Raw genomic sequence first — 20,220 nt, 5'->3', positions numbered from 1 at the left:
TGACTGTTTTCCTTCATTAGAGAAGTTGTAGGTTTATAGAATAATCATGCAGAAAATACAGAGTTCCAGTATATAGCCCCCTATATTAACACTTTGCATTAGCGTGGTACCTTTGTTGCAAATGGCGAAAGAATATTATCATTGTACTATTAACTATAGTACATAGTTCAGTGGGTTCGATGTTGTACAATCCTATGGTTGTTGTTTTTTAAATTTTTGTTCTAGGAACATACAACCTAAAATTTCCCCTTTTAACCACATTCAGATGTGTCATTCAGTGGTATTATGTTCACAATTTTATGCTTCCATCACCATCCGTTGCCAAAACTTTTCCATCACCCCAACCAGAAACTCTGTACCAATTAAGCATTAACTCCCTGTTCCCTAATCCCTCCCCAGCTCCTGGTAACCTCTATTCTAGTTTCTGACTCTATGAATTTGCTTATTCTAAATATCTCACATCAGTGAGGTCATACAATATTTGTCCTTTTGTGTTTGGCTTATTTCACTCAACATGATGTCTTCAAGGTTCGTTCATGTTGTTGGATATGTCAGAACTTCATTCCCTTTTTTCTGACTGAATAATATTCCATTGTGCTTATATACCATGTTTTGTTTACTGATTCATCAGTTGATGGACATTTGGGTTGCTTCCATCTTTTGAAAATTGTGACTAATGCAGCTATGAACATTGGTGTGCAAATATCTGTTCGAGTCCCTGTTCTCAGTTCTTTTGGGTTTATACCTAGAAGTGAGATTTTCAAGTCATATGATCTGTTGAGATCCTCTGTTTCTTAAATCAGTATAAGTAGTTTTTGTGTTTCTAGGTATTTGCCATTTCATCTAGGTTATCTAATTTGTTGGTATACAGTTATTCATAGTATCCATTTAAAATTCTTTTTATTTCTGTATGATCTCCCTTTCATTTCTTATTTTAGCTGTTTGTGTCCTTTCTCTTTTTTGTCAGTCTAGCTAAAGGATTTTTTTTTTTATCTCGCTGATCTTTTTAAAGAACCAAGTTTTGATTTCATTGATTCTCTCATTTTTTTATTCTCTATTTCATTTATCTCAGCTGGAATCTTTGTTATTTCCTTCCTTCTGCTTGCTTTGGGTTTATTTTGGTCTTTTCTTTTGAGATCTTCCAATTCTAAGGTTAGGTCTCTGATTTGTGATCTTTTTTAAAGTATGCATTTAGAGCACTGAATTTCCCCTTAGCACTGCCTTTGCTGCATCTCATAAGTTTTGGTATGTTGTGTTTTCATCTTCATTTGCCTCAGAATATTTCCTAATTTCCTTCCCCATTGACCCTTTGATTAAGAGTGTGTTGCTTAATTTCCACATATTTCTGAGTTTTCCATTTCTCTCTGTTATTTCTAGCTTCATTCTATTGTGGTTGGAGAAATTACATTGTATAATTTCAATATTTTTAAATTTATTGATACTTGTTTTGTGGCCTAACAAATGGTTTATCCTGGAGAATTTCCCATGTGCACGAGAAGAATATGTTTTTTGTTTTGTTTTGTTTTGTTTTTTTGCTGTTGGCTGAAGTGTTTTCTGTATGTCTGTATGTTTGTTAGGTCTAGTTGGTTTGTAGTATTGTTCGAGTCTTCTATTTCCTTATTGATTCTCTGTCTAGAAGTTATATCCATTATTAAAAGTGGTGTATTGGTTTCCTAGTTTTAATGCAGAACCGTCCATTTTGCCCTTCAAGTCTGTCGATACTTGCTTCATATATTTTGAGGCTCTGCCGTTATATGCATATATATTTGTAATTGTTATGTCTTCCTGTTGAATAGACCCCTTTATCAGTATACTAGTGAATTTCTTTGTACTTTGTAACAGTGTTTGACTAAAAGTTTATTTTATCTCATATTAGTATAGCTACCCCTGCTCTCTTGGTTACTATTTGCATGGCATATATATATATATATATATTTTTTTTACCAACCGTTCATTTTCAACCTACTTGAATTTTTGAATTTAAGCTGAGTCTCTTGTGAATAGGCATATAGTTGGGTCATGCTTTTTTATCCATTTTGCCAATGGCTGCCTTTTGACTGGTGCATTTAATCAATTTACATTTAAAGGAATTGTTGATAATGCAGGACTTTCTTCTTCCATTCTGCTGTTTGGTCTTTGTAAGTCATGACTTTTTTGTCCCTCTCTTCTTCTGTTAATGTCTACTTTCATATTATTTGATTTTTTGTACTGTACCATTTTAAGTCCCTTCTCATTTCCTTCTGTATATATTTTTCAGGTATCTTCTTTGTGGTTACCATGGGTCTTAAATTTTAATATTCCAAATCTATAACCATCAAGTTTGTTTTGATACCAGTTTAACTTCAACAGCACACACAAACATTGTTCCTGTACCTTTCCATTTCCCAACCTTATTGTTGCACTTGTTGCACACTATATCATTATACTGTGTAAGCTTCAAACCGTAGATTTATCATTACTTTTAGTGTATTTGCATTTTAGAACCTGTTAAAAATAAGAAGTAGAGTTATGTACCAAAAAATGCAATACACCAGTACCAGATTTATAATTATCCACATCATTACCTTTACCAGGGGTCTTTATTTCTTTTTGACACTTCTATCCATGTCTAGTGTCCTTTCCTTTCAGTCTGAAGGACTCTCTTCAGCATTGCTTTTAGGGCAGGTCTAGTGTTGGTGAACTCCCTCAGCTTTCGTGTATCTTGGAATGTCTTAATATCTCCCTCATTTTTGAAAGACATTCTTACTAGATAGAAAATTTTTGGTTGTCAGTTGCTTGCTTTCAGTACTGTAAATATTTCATCCTACTTCCTTCTTGTCTCAATGGGTTCTGATAAGAAATTAGCATTTAATTTTATTGGGACTCCTTTGTAACGTAACATGTTGCTTTTCTCCTGCAGCTTTCAGAAGTCTCACCCTGTCCTTGGCATTGGACAGTTTGACTACTTTGTATTGAGGTGTGGCTCTCTTTGAGTTTATCCTGTTTGTGATTCATTGGGCTTCTTAAATGTCCATAGTTTTGTCTCATGTTAAATTTTGGAAGTTTTTTTAATATTCCTTCTGCCCCTTTCTCTCTCTCTTCTCCTTCTGGGACTCCCATAATGCATATATTTATATGCTTGATGGTGTCCCATAGATCTTTTAGTCTCTGATCACTTTTTTCACTCTTTTTTCTTTCTACTCCTCAGCCCGAGTCCTTTCATTTATCTTGTCTTTGAGCTCACTGATTTTTCTGCCAGCTCCAATCTGCTGTTGAAACCCTTTGGGGATTTTTCACCTCAGTTATTTGTGGTATTCAACTTCAGTATTTCTGTTTGCTCCCATTTAAAAATTTCTGTATCTTTATTGAGATTCTCATATTGTTCATTTATTGTTTTCATATATCTTTTAGTTCTTTCTGTGTGTTTTCCTTTATCTCCTTGAGTAGTTGAGGATTTTTTTTTTTTTTTTTTTTTTTTTAATATTTATGTGCTGTTTCCAAAGTCTGGTCTTTATTGATGGTTTCTGGATTTTTATTTTTTTTCCTTTTAATGGGTCATCATTTCCTTTTTCTTTGTCTTTCCTTCTGTAATCTGATATACACTGTACAGATTAATATCTTAAGTGTTGACTTTGGGATTTAGTTCCAGAGTTGTCCATTCCTTTAGTATTCACCTCATAATATGAAAGAGATTTCCTTGAGTGCCAGGAGCTACCAAAAACAAACAAACCATGACAAAAACACATTCACAGTCTTTGCCAATTGGCTTTCCATTGCCATGTTCTCCTTCAGTGTTTAGCCCTCCTGTCAAGAAGAATCAGCCCCAGGCAAATGTGAAGTACAGGGTCCTGTTTGTCTTTTCTGAGCCTGAGTCTTTTTCCTGGACTTGTGCTTGCTCGTATTCTTAGGAATTTCACCATTTACAGGAATTTGAACATCCCTTCTACTCCCTGTGAAATATGCTTTCTCCCCTCTTTGGTACAGTGTTGTAAGACATGAATTAGATAATCCTTTGCCCTAGGCCTCTTCAACTCAATTGTTCATTATACTGCTCTAGTGGTCTGCTAGCTGCTTCTGCCTGCAGGCCAGTCCTGAGAGAGTGAGCCAGAGCCCAGCTTCCTGGTTTAGTCTTTCAGTTGCCACTCAAAAGATTGGCACCAACATATAGGCACCCCAGTATTCACATAGGAGTAATTCTGCTCCGTTTGGCACAGGGCCAGGGTCCCACAGTGAGACCGTAGGCTGGCTCCATACATTTGCAGGAAGATGACTTTACCATTTTTTTGCTAGTTATTCAAAGATTCTGTTGGGGAACAGCACCCTGGAGCATTTTACCCTGCCATCTTGGTTGACTGGACTCCCTTATATCTTTAAGGATATTATTTGTAAACTCTTCTTTTTAAGTGTTTAGTTTTTAGGCCTTTTCCTGCTCTCTCCATTGTTCTGTTTTCTCTGAATTCCTTTTCTTTTATTTGTATTGGATCTTGTCTTTTGTATTGGAAGTTTTTCTCAAGTGTCCAGTGATCCTTGGTTCGTTGTTGTGCGCAAAATACTTAAAAACTGGATGTACAGGAATATTCAAACTAGCACTACAGCTATATTGCACAATATGGACGACTCTCACAAAAACCATGTTGAGGAGAAGGAAGCCGGACAGAAAAGCGTTCTGGTTGTTGAAAAACAGGCATAATTAATCTGTGGTATTAGAAGTCGGGATTGTGGTTCCCAAAGGGAGGGTTAGTCCTGGAAGGGGGCACAAGCGGGCTTCGGGGATGCTGTCGTGTTCTGTTTCGCGACCTGAGTCCTGGTTATACAAGTGTGTCTACTTTGTGTAATTTTATTAAGCTGTACATTGGATTTGTGTGCTTTTCAGAAAGTATATTATACTTCAAATAAAAGTTTGTATGAAGTAAAAAAAAAAAGTAGTTGAATCTGAGTGGGCAGGGTTTGACTGATGCTCACAGAGCGTGGTCAAACGGGGCATCCAGTCAACTCGTTTGTCAGGGCCACTTCAGTATCAGTGAAGAGGGGAATAGATGTGTTTTATTCCTTCTGCTGTGTTTAACTGCAAGTCTTTAGGCCTCTTTCTAAACCTCTTTTATTGAAAAGACAAGGTGTCTTGATTACTTTTGAAAGATACCCAAGATGAGGTGGGACCATCTGTTTCTTCGAAAGGTACATTAGTAGAATTTGAATTTCTGTTTATTCATTCAGCAAAACCTTACAAATCTGAACAGATGGGGTCAATACCCACATGGAATGTAGAGCATGACAGGAATTACAAACATTAAATACTTGCAAGTGGGATGAGAGTTACAGAGGAGAAAGTATAATCTGCTGTGGAAGGCTAAAATAGGGTAACTTAGCCTACACTTCAGGGACAGGGAAGACTTCCCTAAGGAAATGACATTTAGTAAGATGAAGAATAAGAGGAAAGTAATGGACAGTGGAAAGAACTTTTTTTCCTGATGAAAATGTCTTGTCTTGATGTGAAAACCTTCCTGTCTGACCACCCTATTATGTGATTTCAGGTGAAGAGTATAGTGAAGATGATGTAAATGAATTAGTGAAGGAAGATGAAGTGGATGGTGAAGAGCAGACACAGAAAACCAAAGGGAAAAAAAGAAAGTCCCAGAGCATTCCGGCCAGGTGATGCTGCCCTCAAGGTTCTTAGAAGTCAGGGACTCTTGTCACAACTCTTCTGTGTACTGGGATTGGTCTAGAGATTTCTTATTGCCAGGGTTTCTTGCTTTATTCTCTTCAAGGGAAACATTTGCTGATATTTTAGGATTAAATTCCTAGTCTCTGGCAAGCTTTAAAAATTTTTGAGCTTTAGTTTAAAAAATAAAAATTTAATAGGTGTGCACATGGTAAAAAGCAAAAAATTCCACCAGTATGAAAACATATGTCCTCTCCCCAGCCCTTGTTGTTTTTCCTCAGAACTATGTTACCAGAGCTAGTCTGTGCATGTACAAGCATGTATGTATTTATTTCCTACCCTCTTTTTCAAAATATAGATAGTAGCATGCTACATATATTGTTTTTTGCTTTGCTTATTTCACATCTTGGAGATAGTTAAGTGACTGCATGTTTGTTAAATTACATAGCTAGACCATACCTTAATAAGCATTCTCTTATTGAGGGATGCTTAGATTGTACCTGGTCTTTACTACAACAAGAAAGACTGCAGTGAATTTTCTTTGTGTATGTTTTTGTATACATGTACATGTACATGTGTAAATCAGATTTGTAGAAGTAGAATTGTTGATTCAGGGGTGTATGCAGTGTAACTTTTTATCAGAATTAGCAGATTGCCTTCTATTGACATGGTACTGATTTATACTCCTACCAAAAATGTATGAAAATGCTGACCTCTTATTTAAATTAGATAAAGGCATCTTCCATAGAAGTCTTTTATCTCTCTTTGGTTGGTGGTTCTGTCTTCCTGGGCATTAAAGCAGAAAACAAATTATAGTTTATTAAAAGGGAAAAAAGAATTTTAAGCCTAAGATAATTTACCTCATGTCCAAAACATGTCTAAGAAGCAGTTTACTTTTACATGTCTTGAACCCAGTTCTTTTATTCTTGAATTTTTCTGTGTTCCAACTTTCCTGTCTTCAGAAAGTGAGAAGAAATACTGATTTTTCCCTCCTGAGATCTCTGGAAAGAAAGTGCAAATAAATTTGAGTTTCTTCTTATTAGAACATGTTCTCTAAATGGAGAGTGTTTTTTAAAGGACTGTCTTTAAAAAGTCAAAAAATGTCTGGCATGTGTATGTTCTTAAAATACTTCATGGACATATTGAGTCTGTGAGGTAATTTTGGATGTTTTCTTGATGAAAATAGCTGGTCCTGGCTTATAAGTCAAACATATATTTTATTTCTAAATGTTCGGGGACAATGCTAATTGTAAGAGCTGAATTCTCTTTTCCCCCCACAAAATCTCAGCTTGCCTCCCTCCCCCCCACCAGGTGTGTTAATCAGTAGTCTCCAGATTTGAAAGTTTTCTCTGATCCACAAGATAATGTCTGGAATTGGGGAGGAAATAATTCATATCATTTTGTATTCTGTCTTATCTTTCCTTTTCCTTGTGACTGTTGGTGATCAGGAAGAGAAAACAAGGTGGCCTCTCATTAGAAGACGAGGAAGGAGAGGATTCTAAGGCAGAATCTGGAGGAAGTAGCAGTGAGGAGGAAGACACAGCTGCAGAGCAGGAAAAAGGCATTGGGTCAGAGGATGCAAGAAAAAAGAAGGAGGATGAGCTCTGGGCCAGCTTCCTCAATGATGTGGGACCAAAATCAAAAGTGCCTCCAAGTACACAAGTTAAGGTAGGTAAGTTGAGAGGTGAATGCTTCTCCAGAAATACCCTGTCCTCCCCAGGGAGATTTTATTTACAAACTGAGATTTGAAGTTTGAAGCAGAAATCAGATTAAATGGCCTACTCTCCTAAGTGAAAAGCAAAGCATTCCCTATGGTAGGAAAAATAAGCTTTTCTTATTAAATAAATTTTCAATAGATTTTAGCTGTTTAGAGATGAAACACTTAATAACAGCTATACATAGAATATTTGGATGATTCTTCTAGGTTTTATCCTTTTGTGAAACTGATCATATTGTTTACTTTTTTCATAGAGAGGAGAAGAGACTGAAGAGATGAGTTCAAGTAAATTGTTGGTCAGAGCAGAAGAGCTAGAGAAACCTAAAGAAATAGAAAAGGTTAAAATCACCAAGGTCTTTGATTTTGCTGGTGAAGAAGTCAGGTAAAATGACCTTCAAACTTTGAAACTTGTTCTTTTAAAAGTGATTGTATTTCTAAATGGTGTTAGACATCTATCCTTATTCCAATCCATCTTAATATTTTGAAAGTTATACTTGAACTCAAGGAAAACAAGGGCTCCGTGAATTATCAGGGAACATGAGAAAGGTCTTTTCACATAACGGTAATGAAGTGGTCTGCTGAACAGAAGCAAGTATTTGGTTTCACTTGGTCATTGCCAGGCTTTGTAACATTGGGTAAGTCATTTCTTCCTTCATTACTTTTCTTGACTGTGAAGTAGGAGCCCCAGTGAGGCCTCTGAAATCAGGTAAAAATTGGAAGTGTTGGGAGAGAAATTTGGTTCCATTGTTATAACCTCACCTTTATATTACTTTTTTAATTGATTCATGAGGTTTGTTAACTATAGTATAGAAAAACAGTAAGGGCTTAATAATGCCTTGACTAGTTTAGCCTCCTGGCTGTTCTAGATAAGAGCCACAAGCCTAGAATTTTTTTTCCCCCGCTTTATTTAAATTTTATTATGTGAAAACAGCAAATCTATAATTTGGAGCTAAGTGAGAACATATGAATTACCAATCAGTAATTATTTTCTAGATGGTCACATTTCTTTTCCTTGACAGTAATTAGACCCATTGATTTTCTGAAAATGCAATTTCCCCTAACATTAATTTCTTAAAAATATATCTAATTTCCAACAGTCATTTTATCCAGTAACACCACAATTTTAAAAAAAGAATTTGGCATTATCAGTTTTATGAATGGTATGGAGCAAAACTTTTTATTATTTAAAAAAATATTCTCAACTGTTTCTTCTGAAAAATTTCGTACTTACAGAAATGTTGTACAAGTAGTTTTACAACCAACAGCCGTACACGTATCATCCATACTCACCACTTTGTTAATATTTTGCCTCCCTCTCACTATTTATATCATTCTCTCCTTTTTATTTTGGCTGACCCTTTTGAAAATTACTTGTCGACATCATAACACTTCACTCATAAATACTTCAGCACATGTTTTCTAAGAAGGGCTTTTTCCTTCCTAACACAATATAATTCTTACATCCAGCAAATTTAACAGTTATACAGATTATTATCTAGACTGTCTACTGTGAAGGATAGCTTTTAACTTTTTAAAAAATTTAAATTTTTAATCTGTTGCAGACCAATATTTTTGTAAAATACAATAAAAAGGAATTACTAAAAAACTAAAATTTAAAGATGTATAAAATGCGATTCTTGGAGAACCTAAGATGGCGGCTAGGTGAGACAGGGCAAAACAACACCTCCATGAAAAATACTAGACAAAAACCAGAAAGTGACTCAGAATACCAGTTTCAGCGATGCACCAGCTGGATGAGATCTGCTAGTACCACAGGGGCCGTATACTTGGTGAAACCGGGAGTCTGCATTCTGAAACAAGTGAGTAAGCTGGCTGGAAGACCTGCAGCCATGCTGCGGTGTGGGGAAGCCAGGGGTTGGCGTTTGGAGACCGACTGGTTCTTTAAAAAAAAAAAGATAAAGGAAAAACCCAGGAGCAGCTGCGGTTGTGACAGTGGGAACCACGCAGTAAAACACGGCAGGAGAGGGCTGAGCCGGCCTCTCGGTGTCTGGCCTGGAGGATAGCCCGCTGCAGATATCCTTAGGGCCAGGGGAGCAGAGGGGAGAGCTGGAAGTAGAAAGAAACCCCGCAGCTTGCAGCTGGCTCCCCGGAGGGCTGGAGACACTCCTGCCCAGGGCCATGCCCACAGCCCAGAGCCCCACCAGTTGTCCCGGAGCTGGGAAGGAGGAACTGTGCGAGGAGGGGGTGGATTGAGACACCCCGTTTGGCCATCTTTGCATCAGGCTGAGAGTGCCCCTGCACGGCCCAGCAGCCCGGGGCTTCCCTTGAGAGATGGCGCACACTGGTGATGTAGCACAGCATTCACTCAGCAGAGGTCCTGGAAGATCATAGCTGAGAAAGGGGGCCCGCTCGGAAAACCCAGGGACGCTATGCCAGGTCTGGTGGTTTGTGGGTCAGTGAGAGAGAGGGTCAGGGGCTGAACTGAAATGAAGGCTTAGACTCTTGCGGCGGCCTTGAATCTCCGGGAACACCTGGGGGGTTTGAATATTAAAGCTGCCCTTCCTCCCTGGCCACCCGGACACACACCCCACATTCAGGGCGGTCAGCTCCAGCAACACACCCAAACTGAGTTCACCATCTGAGCCCCACAAGAATCATTTCCCCACACACCACAAGGACAAAGTTGAGGAGAACTGACTTGAGGGGTATAGGTGACTCGCAGACACCATCTGCTGGTTAGTTAGAGAAAGTGTACGCCACCAATTTCTGTTTCTGAAAAATTAGATTGGTATCTTTTTTTACAACTTGAAAGAACCCTATCAAGCAAAGCAAATGCCAAGAGGCCAAAAACAACAGAAAATCTTAATGCATATGATAAAACCAGATGATATGGAGAACTCAGTTCCAAGCACCCAAATCAAAATATCAGAAGAGACACAATACTTGGCACAATTAATCAAAGAACTGCAATCAAGGAACAAAAACATGGCAAAGGATTTAAAGGACATGAAGAAGACCATGACCCAGGATATAAGCAACGTAAAGAAGATCCTAGAAGAGAATAAGGAAGAAATTGCGAGAGTAAATAAAAAAATAGAAGATCTTATCGAAATAAAAGAAACTGTTGGCCAAATTAAAAAGACTCTGGATACTCACAATACAAGATTAGAGGAAGTTTAACAACGTCTCAGTGTCCTAGAAGTCCACAGAACAGAAAATGAAAGAACAAAAGAAAGAATGGAGAAAAAAATCAAAATGGATCTCAGGAATACGATAGATAAAATAAAACATCCAAACTTAAGACTCATTGGTGTCCCAGAATGGGAAGAGAAGGGTAAATGTCTAGAAAGAGTATTCAAAGAAATTTTTGGGGAAACCTTCCCAAACCTTCTACACAATATAAACACACAAAGCATAAATGCCCAGTGAACTCCAAATAGAATAAATCTCAATAAACCCACTCCAAGACACATTCTGATCAGACTCTCAAATACTGAAGAGAAGGAGCAAGTTCTGAAAACAGCAAGAGAAAAGCAGTTCACCCCATACAAAGGAAACAACACAAGACTAAGCTGTGACTACTCAGCGGCCACCATGGAGGCGAGAAGGCAGTGGCATGACATATTTAAAATTCTGAGAGAGAAAAATTTCCAACCAAGAATACTTTATCCAGCAAAACTCTCCTTCAGATTTTAGGGAGAGCTTAAATTTTTCACAGACAAACAAATGCTGAGAGACTTTGTCAATAAAAGACCTGCCCTACTTCAGATACTAAAGGGAGCCCTACCGACAGAGAAACAAAGAAAGGAGAAAGAGATATAGAGAATTTTAACAGACATATATAGAACCTTACATCTCAAATCACCAGGACACTCATTTTTCTCTAGTGATCATGGATCTTTCTCCAGAAGGGACCATAAGCTGGGACAAAGAACAAGCCTCAATAAATTTAAAAAAAAAAAAAAAATTGAAAATATTCAAAGCACATTCTCTGACCACAGTGGAATACAAATAGAAGTCAATAATTTTTGAACTGTAACTCCACTATTTACTTCCTACATGATATAAAATACACAAACTCTAATGACAACTCAACGATTTAAAATATGTAATTTTAGACAACTACATAAAGGTGGGGGAATGGAGGAGTATAGGAACATAGTTTATGTGTCCTATTGAAGTTAAGGTGGTATCAAAGAAAAACAAGATGGTTATGGATTTAAGAGGTTAATTTTAAGCCCCATGGTAAACACAAAGAAATTATCAGAGAATATGACCATAGCGATGAAACGTAGACTATGGGTTAAGAGAAATGGGGGAGGGGGCAATGGGGAGTTAAGAAATGAGTGTAGGGTTGCTGTTTGAGGTGAAGGAAAATTTCTAGTAATGGATGATGGGAAAGAGCATTACAACATTCTAAATGTGATTAATCCCACTAATGGAATGCTAGGGAGGGGGTGGAATGGGAAGATTTAGGCTCTATATATGTTTCCACAATTGAAAAAAAAAAAAAAAAAAAGACAGTCTAAATAGATGACAATTGAATGCTGTGCCAGTTTGAATGTATTGTGTCCCCCAAACGCCATTATCTTTGATGTAGTCTTGTGGGACAGATGTTTTGGTGCTGATTAGATTTGCTTGGAATGTGCTCCCTCCCGCTGTGGGTGATGACTCTGATGAGATATTCCCATGGAGGCATGGCCCCACCCATTCAGGGTGGGCCTTGATCAGTGGAGCCATATAAATGAGCTGACTCAGAGAGAAGGAATTCAGTGCAGCTGTGAGTGACGTTTTGAAGAGGAGCAAGCTTGCTAGAGAGGAACGTCCTGGGAGAAAGCCGTTTTTGAAACCAGAAGTTTGGAGCAGACGCCAGCCACGTGCCTTCCCAGCTAACAGAGGTTTTCCGGACGCCATTAGCCATCCTTCAGTGAAGGTACCCGATTACTGATGTGTTACCTTGGACACTTTATGGCCTTAAGACTGTAACTGTGTAGCCAAATAAACCCCCTTTTTATAAAAGCCAATCCATCTCTGGTGTTTTGCATTCTGCAGCATTAGCAAACTAGAACAAATGCCAAGGATGAACCTGGATGGGATCGAAGGATGGAGGACAGGAGGCTCAAAGGGACACAGTTGAGACATAAGGAAAAGGAAATACAGAATGTAAGCTTTGTATCATTGTTGAATCTCTTGTACTTCTTAGCTGCACTTAATGGGATTGCATAAAAGAATGTTCTTGTTCATGGGAAGTGTATATGTGAATTATAGTGTTTGTTCAAGGATGTGTGCAGCTAGCTCTCGTATGTTCAGAAGACAGAGCAATAGATGATGGATGACAGATAGGGAGGGAGGGAAAGAAATAGCGATGTGACAGCATGTTGAAGTTGGTGGATTAGGGTATCGGGGGAGGGGGGTCAGGGTATGCTGGAGTTCTGTGTAATGGGGTTTGTATTGTTTTTGCAACTGTTCCTATAACTTTGAATTGATTTCAGAATTAAAAAAAAAGATGTATAAAATGCAAGCTGAAATTTTAAATTATTAGATTCATTAGACTTAAAATTACATTTTAATAAATATAATCAAAATGAACATAAGATAGCAAAAGATTATATAACTATACATGCCATTCTTTGAAAGTGTGAGCATTGGTGATTAATACAGGGAATAACTCTGATACACATATCTTTTATTTAAATTCTGTAATTAAAACTGAACACAAAGCTAAGAGTAAAAATAGCAATTCTCAATATTAAACATCTAGACATACACTTTGAGTAAACACTGTTCACATTAATATTTAGTTTTAATGTGACAAATGAACTCACTTCTTTCTTGTTAATTTATTTAATCTAAGTTGGATTGATGACAGCACTATTCCTAAGGGATAAAAGAATTCTGGGACATGAATTTCTAATGCATGGTTATTCTTTTGATGGAAAATAAAATTCAAAACATTCTATTAGATATTGATAAAGTGTTCAGTGATACAACTTTTTACAGATGCATAATATCAAGATCACCACCTGCTTCGCTGATGATTATTGTTTTATGAAACATGTCAATTTGTAGAAACTTTCTTCCAGGTTTCTAATTTTCATCTTTGCCCTTTTATTTGCTACCAAAAAAACGTGTTGAATTTCTTCCTTGCATGAAAGCATTAAAATAATTAGAAATACCAAAGACATCAGATAAACAAGTATGCATGTTTTACTGTCCAATTGAGATTTTTAAAATTGGGGACCATCTGGTTATTTTTTTCTTGCAGAAATACTAAGTTAATTCCATAGTTTATAATTGTCCTTTCATAACAACTATATGTCAGCTTACAACATAACATGCATGTTTATGTTCATATTTTAGTTTATCACATGTAATGAGAGTAAACTTAAATATTCGTTACTGACTTTGCACAATGTAAAAAATATTATGGCATAAGCCTTTACATATCTCACAATTTTTAATACTCTACTAAGTATAGTGAGGTTTTTTGGCTTTTTTCTCTTTTTTTTTTTGGTAGCAAGATTTTCTTGTTAAAGGAAGCAGAGCATTAAGTTCTAGCACAAGCTTCTTAATCCAAATTGTTTTCCTGTCATGCACCTGCACCATCAGAGCATACTCTTTTCAGATACTTAAATTCTAAACCACATTTGTTGGCAGTGTAATCCTAGTTTATTATAGAGATCAGTGTTAGTTGTGTTTGTCAGCAAGAAACTAATAAAAGAATCCTCTATATTACTCTCGTGTTTAGATTACACACATAATAAAAGATTTTCCATGTTAGCAGTATCAGGCTTTCTTCAGGTTGCAACAAGTATTTATTTTGCTAACTTTATAGTCTTCAATATCATAAGCCAGATCTTGAGTACATCAAGCAGTGGTGACATTGGAAATTTGTACTTGAGCTACCTTCTTTGCCATAGATTCACCAACATTTCTAAGCAGATAACTTTGTTAACAGTATTTCACTAATATCTTGGCAATGGTGTTTGTTTTTTTAGTCTCAGCAACTGCTTGTGCTCCTTTAACAGAAGCCCACAAAGCACTAACTTTCATGTATAGAATTTTGAACATCTGCTTCTGTTGGCCTTGTAGTTCAGTACTCTTCTTTCAAAAAATTCTTTAGATTTTGAACTTGCTTCTTTTTTATTTGTATGTAAATGCTGCTGAAGTTTTGGTGGAACCATTACTTTACTAGCCAGTACATCTCTGCAGAGAACTCGGTAGTTTTAGCACTCCACAATCAAAATCAAAATCTGAACTCAGTATCTGAAGGATGATAGGGTAAAACTAGTGTTCCTGCTGCATTCAGAAAAGGTGTGTATTTTCTGGACAAAAGCATCCAGTCAGGCTTGTTTGCCGTTAGTAAATCAGGACTACAAAGAAATAATACCAGTTTTACATTCCTAATTTTAAACCATAAATTTAAAAACTCACACCTGATTAATGGATAAAATTATTCTAAAATTGTTATAAAAATAAATCCTTATATTCTATCGTTTTATGTATTTTGTAGTTTCAGTAGACGAAACAGCCTGCACATATTGTAATGTCTTACTGCTGCTCATGATGAGCACACAGTTCACATCACACGTGACTCCTCATGCAAGTTTGATGGCCTCTGAGCTAGTCTAGATTCTATATAATGCAGTGAGGCTACTGATCATGTCTTGAAGAGTCAGGGCCATTTGTGTTTTATAATGTCCCTCAGTTTGGATTGTTGGACTGTTTCCTCATGATTAGCTTCAAATGAATCATTTTAGACAAAAATACAACATTGATGATATGTCCTTCTCAGGGCATTAAGTTTGATCACTTAAAACAATATCTGTCAGAATTCTCTGTTGCGAAAGTACCCCTTTTCCTTGGTAATAATTTGTGGAATCCATCAAATAATTTTTGATAATGTAAATTAGTAATGCTTTCTTTTGCTGCCAGAAATCACACCTGGAAATGTTTGAGATTTACAAAACAGGGAATAACAACACTGATGATAAACCTTCAATGGGTTGGAAGTCCTATAAAAAATAAGAACCAAAAGTGTATTAATATATCATTAGGATTATAGGTTTTAAAATTTTTAGAAGCTAAGTGTTTCTTGGCTTGAGTTAGTTTCTACATGTCATGTAGGATATCAAAGAAAAGATTTATTTATAACTCTCCCACTACCCCTACATACAGAATAAGAAAAATTTGTGAAGAACTGTTGCTATGAGAAATAATTAAGTTTTGTGGGCTTGTTTATAAATATTAATGTACTCACCTACCACAAATTTCCTGTTACATTTTTGAAAGCAAATGGGTGGTAATTTTAAATAATGGAAGTTTTCAGGGAGTCTGCTGTTTCCATCATCTGTCAGAAGAGGGCAGCACTATGTTTCAAAAACAAAGAAATATGAGTATGGAAACACAATTTTTCATAAATATGTAAACACATTTTATATTTAAAAAGTAATACATCATTCTATACAAAAAATCAGATAACAGAAATACATATTATGACAAGTAAATGTTCTCTGTAACCTCCTCCCACTAAAGAAAACAAAAACCCTCTTAATAGTTGACATGTTGGCAAGATGTGTTATTTATTTTTCCTTAAACTTAAATTATTTACACTTGAATATCAGGTTTATAAAGAATCTTCATTGGGGAATTTGGGAGGTCTGACATTTAATTGACAATGCATACAAACTTGGTGTATAGATTTGAACATATCTTTCAATCTCTTGACATTATTCTGCTTTTTCTTTTGTCTTTGTATCAAGTTAAGAGCATTACTACATCTTTAAGAAATGTGAGAAAGAGCTAGTGATGACATGGGAAGAATTTGTAAGTATAAGCATAAGGTAGTGTTAGCATAAAGTTAGTCTTTCAGTTTTTTAACCATGTTTTAATTGTTAAATTTTGGAATTTTGACATTTTTTCCCCACTTGAAAGATGTGTATTTCTAAATAGCTTATTAACCTTGGGGAATAGTGAAAAATAGTACTTTTTATCCTTCCCAATCACATAACCAGTTGAGCCTGTTAGCTCAGACTTTCCTAAATGATTCACCTTTTTGGAAAAGGCCAGTTATGGAAAAGTTTCTGCCTAAATAAAGACTTGTCAGGAAGTTCTGAGTAAGTGAAAATGAAGCTAAAATGGAATTTCTGCTGAGAACATTTGAATTAGCTACTGCTAATAGTGGGTCTTTTCCTGTCAGGGTTATTACCTCTTATGATTTATAATTTAACTATTCTCCTACTTGCAGATATTTGATAACTGAATCTCTTATTGCTCTTTTAAGGCTTTTAAGGTGGAGTTCTGGTAGGCATGCTATTTAGGAAGAGTAATCTTCTGCTAGTTTTACTTTGGATCAGTTACCAACGTCTGTGAGAGAAATATACCAGCTTATATAGCTTGATTCCTAGTAACTAAGAATAGGACTTTGGCACTAAGAAGTTAATAGAGATACTCCCGCAGGTTCGACTTTTTCCGTGCTTTCCTTGTGGCATTTACTGTGTATTGTGTCATGTATCATCATGACTGTGTACAGGCTTGGCTGTCCTGCTGGACTGTGAGTTCCCTAAGGACGGACACCATGTCATGTCTTTTTATATGTCCAAATCTAGCACAGTGTCTGGATCTAGGCTGCTTTTCAGAAAATGTTTACTGAATTATCTTAGATTACTGCTGAGTCTCATCAATCCTATGATAAAACATATGCAAAACCAAATGTGCATTGCCTGAAGGCTGCTTTTCCTTTCCCTGTAACTTGTGCCATTTGATCTCTATCACCAAAATTCAGAAATTTCACTTTGACGTGGATCTTTTTGTTGTTGTTACATTATATGTCCTGTGGTTCTTTTTGTGGAAAATCATGTTTATTTCTAGGTGAGAGGACATGATTTTTGTCCTTTATTTTATTGTTAACCTCTTATTTTTTCTTTTTCTGGATTTCTTATTAGTTGAATTGATATAATAGTGAGGCTAGACTATGCTATTCTGGGGTAACAAATAAACCCAGCAACTGAGTTCCTTGGCACAGTACATAATATTTCTTGCTGATGCCAAATCCAATATGGGTTGGGTAGCACTCCATCTTGTAACTCTGCCAACTGAAACACATAGGCTCCAAGGTTGCTGTGGCAAGGGAAGAGTGACTAAGTAGATTTTCATTTAATTCCCTTGTTTTCAGGAAAGGCCCTGCGTTTTGTGAGTCTGGAACTTTTATGGTTTTCATTTCTCCAAAGAGTAAGCTTCTGCCTTCTGCTGGGTTGGGGAGTGTGTGTGTGTGTGTGTGTGTGTGTGTGTTGGGGGGGTGCAGTTTAGAAGGTGGTTGGAGACTAGTTTTTCCTTATGCAGACTTTCAACCAGTTTTAGCCCTGCTTCTCTCCTCTACCTTCAAAGTTTCCTGGTGCTTCAGTTTACTGAGCCCCTCTAGGGGACTCTGGTATAGATGGGCTTGCTTATTAAGTTGGCCACAGGCTTAGGAAGTCAGAGAAAGCAAAAACGTAAGTTAGTTACTGCTTGTCTATTTTCTTACTACCTTCAGAAAATTTGATTGACCTCTCTTGTCTTAAACATCTTTCCATTGTCCTTGTATATATTTGCCATTTTAAATTTATTTTTACCACTGTTTAGTAGGGTTTGGGTAGGAATTGGAGACTAAAATGTGCTCACACTTACATGTGTAAGCAGAAGTTTCCATTTGTTCTTCATTAGCCATCTCAGGTTTGTCTCAGATTCTACCCAGAGCAAGGAGATTTAAAGAAACTTTCTTGGGCCCAATACTGTGGCACTCTGTATCAAGCCTGAGATTTAGATTTGGATTATCTATATAGCTATGTAGTAAATCACCCCAAAATTTGGAGGCTTAAATAAATAGCCACTTTATTATAATATCTCGTAGTTCTGAAGGTGGCAGGGCCTCAGCCATGTGTTTCCTGCTCAGGGTCTCTTGGGCAGTTTTGATCAGATAGTGGCTAGGTCTGGGCTATCTTGAAGGTCTCCTCACTCCTTTGCCTCCTGAGCTAGAAAGTCTTAAACACCTAGGGGCTGGTACAGGCTCTGAAGGCATCTGTCTATCTCTGTGGTCTGTCCATATGGTCTCTCCAGCATGGCAGCTTTAGGGTTAGCCAGACTTCTTATGTGGTAACTTGGGCCTCCTGTGGTGCATTCTCAAGAGAGGGAGCCAGATGGAAGCTACATCACCTTTTATGAGCTAGCCTCAAAAGTCAGGTAGTGCTGCTTCCCTTGAACTCTGTGAGTCAAGGCAGTCACAAAGGCCTACCCAGGATCAGGGGGTGTGACAGACTCTTCCTGTCATTGGCAGAGTGGCAGGATTCTGGAAGAGCATGTGGGATGAGAAGTACTGTGGCAGCCATTTGTAAATTCAGTCTGCTATAGAGTTCTCTCTAGCATTGCATCTTAATCTCTGATAGTCTTGTACAAATGATCTAATCCCTTAGATTTTAGTTTTCTCATTTATGAACTGTAAGTGTGTCAGCTGTTTCTACAATAATGCTGTGTAACAAACCACCCTAAAACTCAGAGTTATACATTTAGCATTTATTTGTAGTTCATGTCACTCTCAGTGTGTGAGTTTCAGCTGATTTAGGTGTGGCTCAGCTTGGCTCCAGGCTGCTTGTTGGATTCAGGTCTGCACCATGTGTCTCTCAGCATCGCACACCAGAATTACTTGAAGTATATTCTTCTTGTGGCTAAAGGAGGAACTCAAGGGGGCAAGTGAAACAGCAAAAAAGCTTCTGTTCCTGTCAAATCAGCCAATGTTCCGTTGGCCAAGGCAAGTCTTGTCCAAGATCAACATCAGTGGGATGGGGAAATGTCATCTTTTTTGTGAGTCAGCAGTGAAGGAGTGAATATTTGTTAAGTGACATTCTAATCTAGCACATAAATTCTTCTTATTTTTGACTCTTGATGCTTATACTGAGAGATTGATTTGGGAGAGTAAAGGGGCACACAAATTGAGCCTAACAGAATAGGGTCAGATTTTGGAAGGCCTTGAATGGGAGGGTTGGCAGTTTATATTTGATCCTCTGAGTTATAGCGAGCCATCCCAAGAACAGGAGCAGTGGCGTAATAGGCTTTTTTTTTAATAAAAAAAAAGTCACTCGTCAAGATTAACTTGGCAGTCTTTCCCAGTGAAGATTCTTAATACAAAAAGTCTCAGACTCTTATTCCGTGCCGCTTGGACACGTAACACATGCTAAGTGCAGAAGTGAGATGACTCTTAATAAGAAAATTCAGTCTCGGTCTCCAGAAGCCTAGAAGGAGGAACAGAAAATGGATCAGTAGAGACTTAGGGAATTTATAGGCTTTACCTGTGATTATTCTTGGCCAGTCTTATTCTGGGTGAACACTGAACACCATGCTCTTGGATCCTCCTAAAGATAGGTTGCAATTTAAACAAAATTCCTCAGATGTTTTTGTTGACCTGGCAAGCCTAGGCAGGCATTAGGCATGTCTCTTTATCCCAAATCCTATGTACCATAAATATCCTTGTTCGAGCTTTTAGGACTGAGCTTTTTTCGATGGCAGGCTTTCCAGACCAGCTTTGAATTGGATGGGATTCCCAGTCATGTAGCTTTCTTTCACTACCAAATTAGTGCCACTTTAGCCAGTTTTAGGAAATTTTGTTTCACGTTTTGGTTGTTTAGGTGTAGAACTGGAACTTGGCAGAGTATTTTAAATTGTTTATACTGTTGCTTCTCTTCTAGAATTAATTCCAGTCTTTTTCTCTCAAATTTTCTATCTCCATCTCAACTTGTGCCCTTTGGTCTTTTATTGGACCTTTAAGTCTGAGGACTAATTTACCACTTAGAGACCCTTTTAGCCTTCAGTCAGTAACCCACCACGGGCTGGGACTCAGTGGTGCCTACCAGAGTGTCTGTCATACTGGCAGGGG

At 37.3% G+C, this 20,220-nt stretch overlaps 1 protein-coding gene across 2 annotated transcripts in view; it reads left to right on the top strand.

Annotated features, from left to right (window-relative positions):
• The window catches only part of CFDP1 (craniofacial development protein 1), a 140,630-nt gene that overhangs the window by 15,549 nt on the left and 104,861 nt on the right, over nt 1-20,220 (top strand). For both annotated transcript variants that reach the window (XM_037815672.1, XM_037815671.1), the window contains exons 2-4: nt 5,511-5,628; nt 7,087-7,306; nt 7,610-7,737. In XM_037815672.1, the coding sequence (XP_037671600.1) occupies nt 5,511-5,628; nt 7,087-7,306; nt 7,610-7,737 (466 nt within the window). The remainder of the gene's footprint in view (nt 1-5,510; nt 5,629-7,086; nt 7,307-7,609; nt 7,738-20,220) is intronic.

This window comes from Choloepus didactylus, chromosome 22, assembly GCF_015220235.1.
Source record: "Choloepus didactylus isolate mChoDid1 chromosome 22, mChoDid1.pri, whole genome shotgun sequence".
Lineage (NCBI taxonomy): Eukaryota > Metazoa > Chordata > Mammalia > Pilosa > Megalonychidae > Choloepus > Choloepus didactylus.
This window is presented reverse-complemented; position numbering and strand designations above follow the sequence as displayed.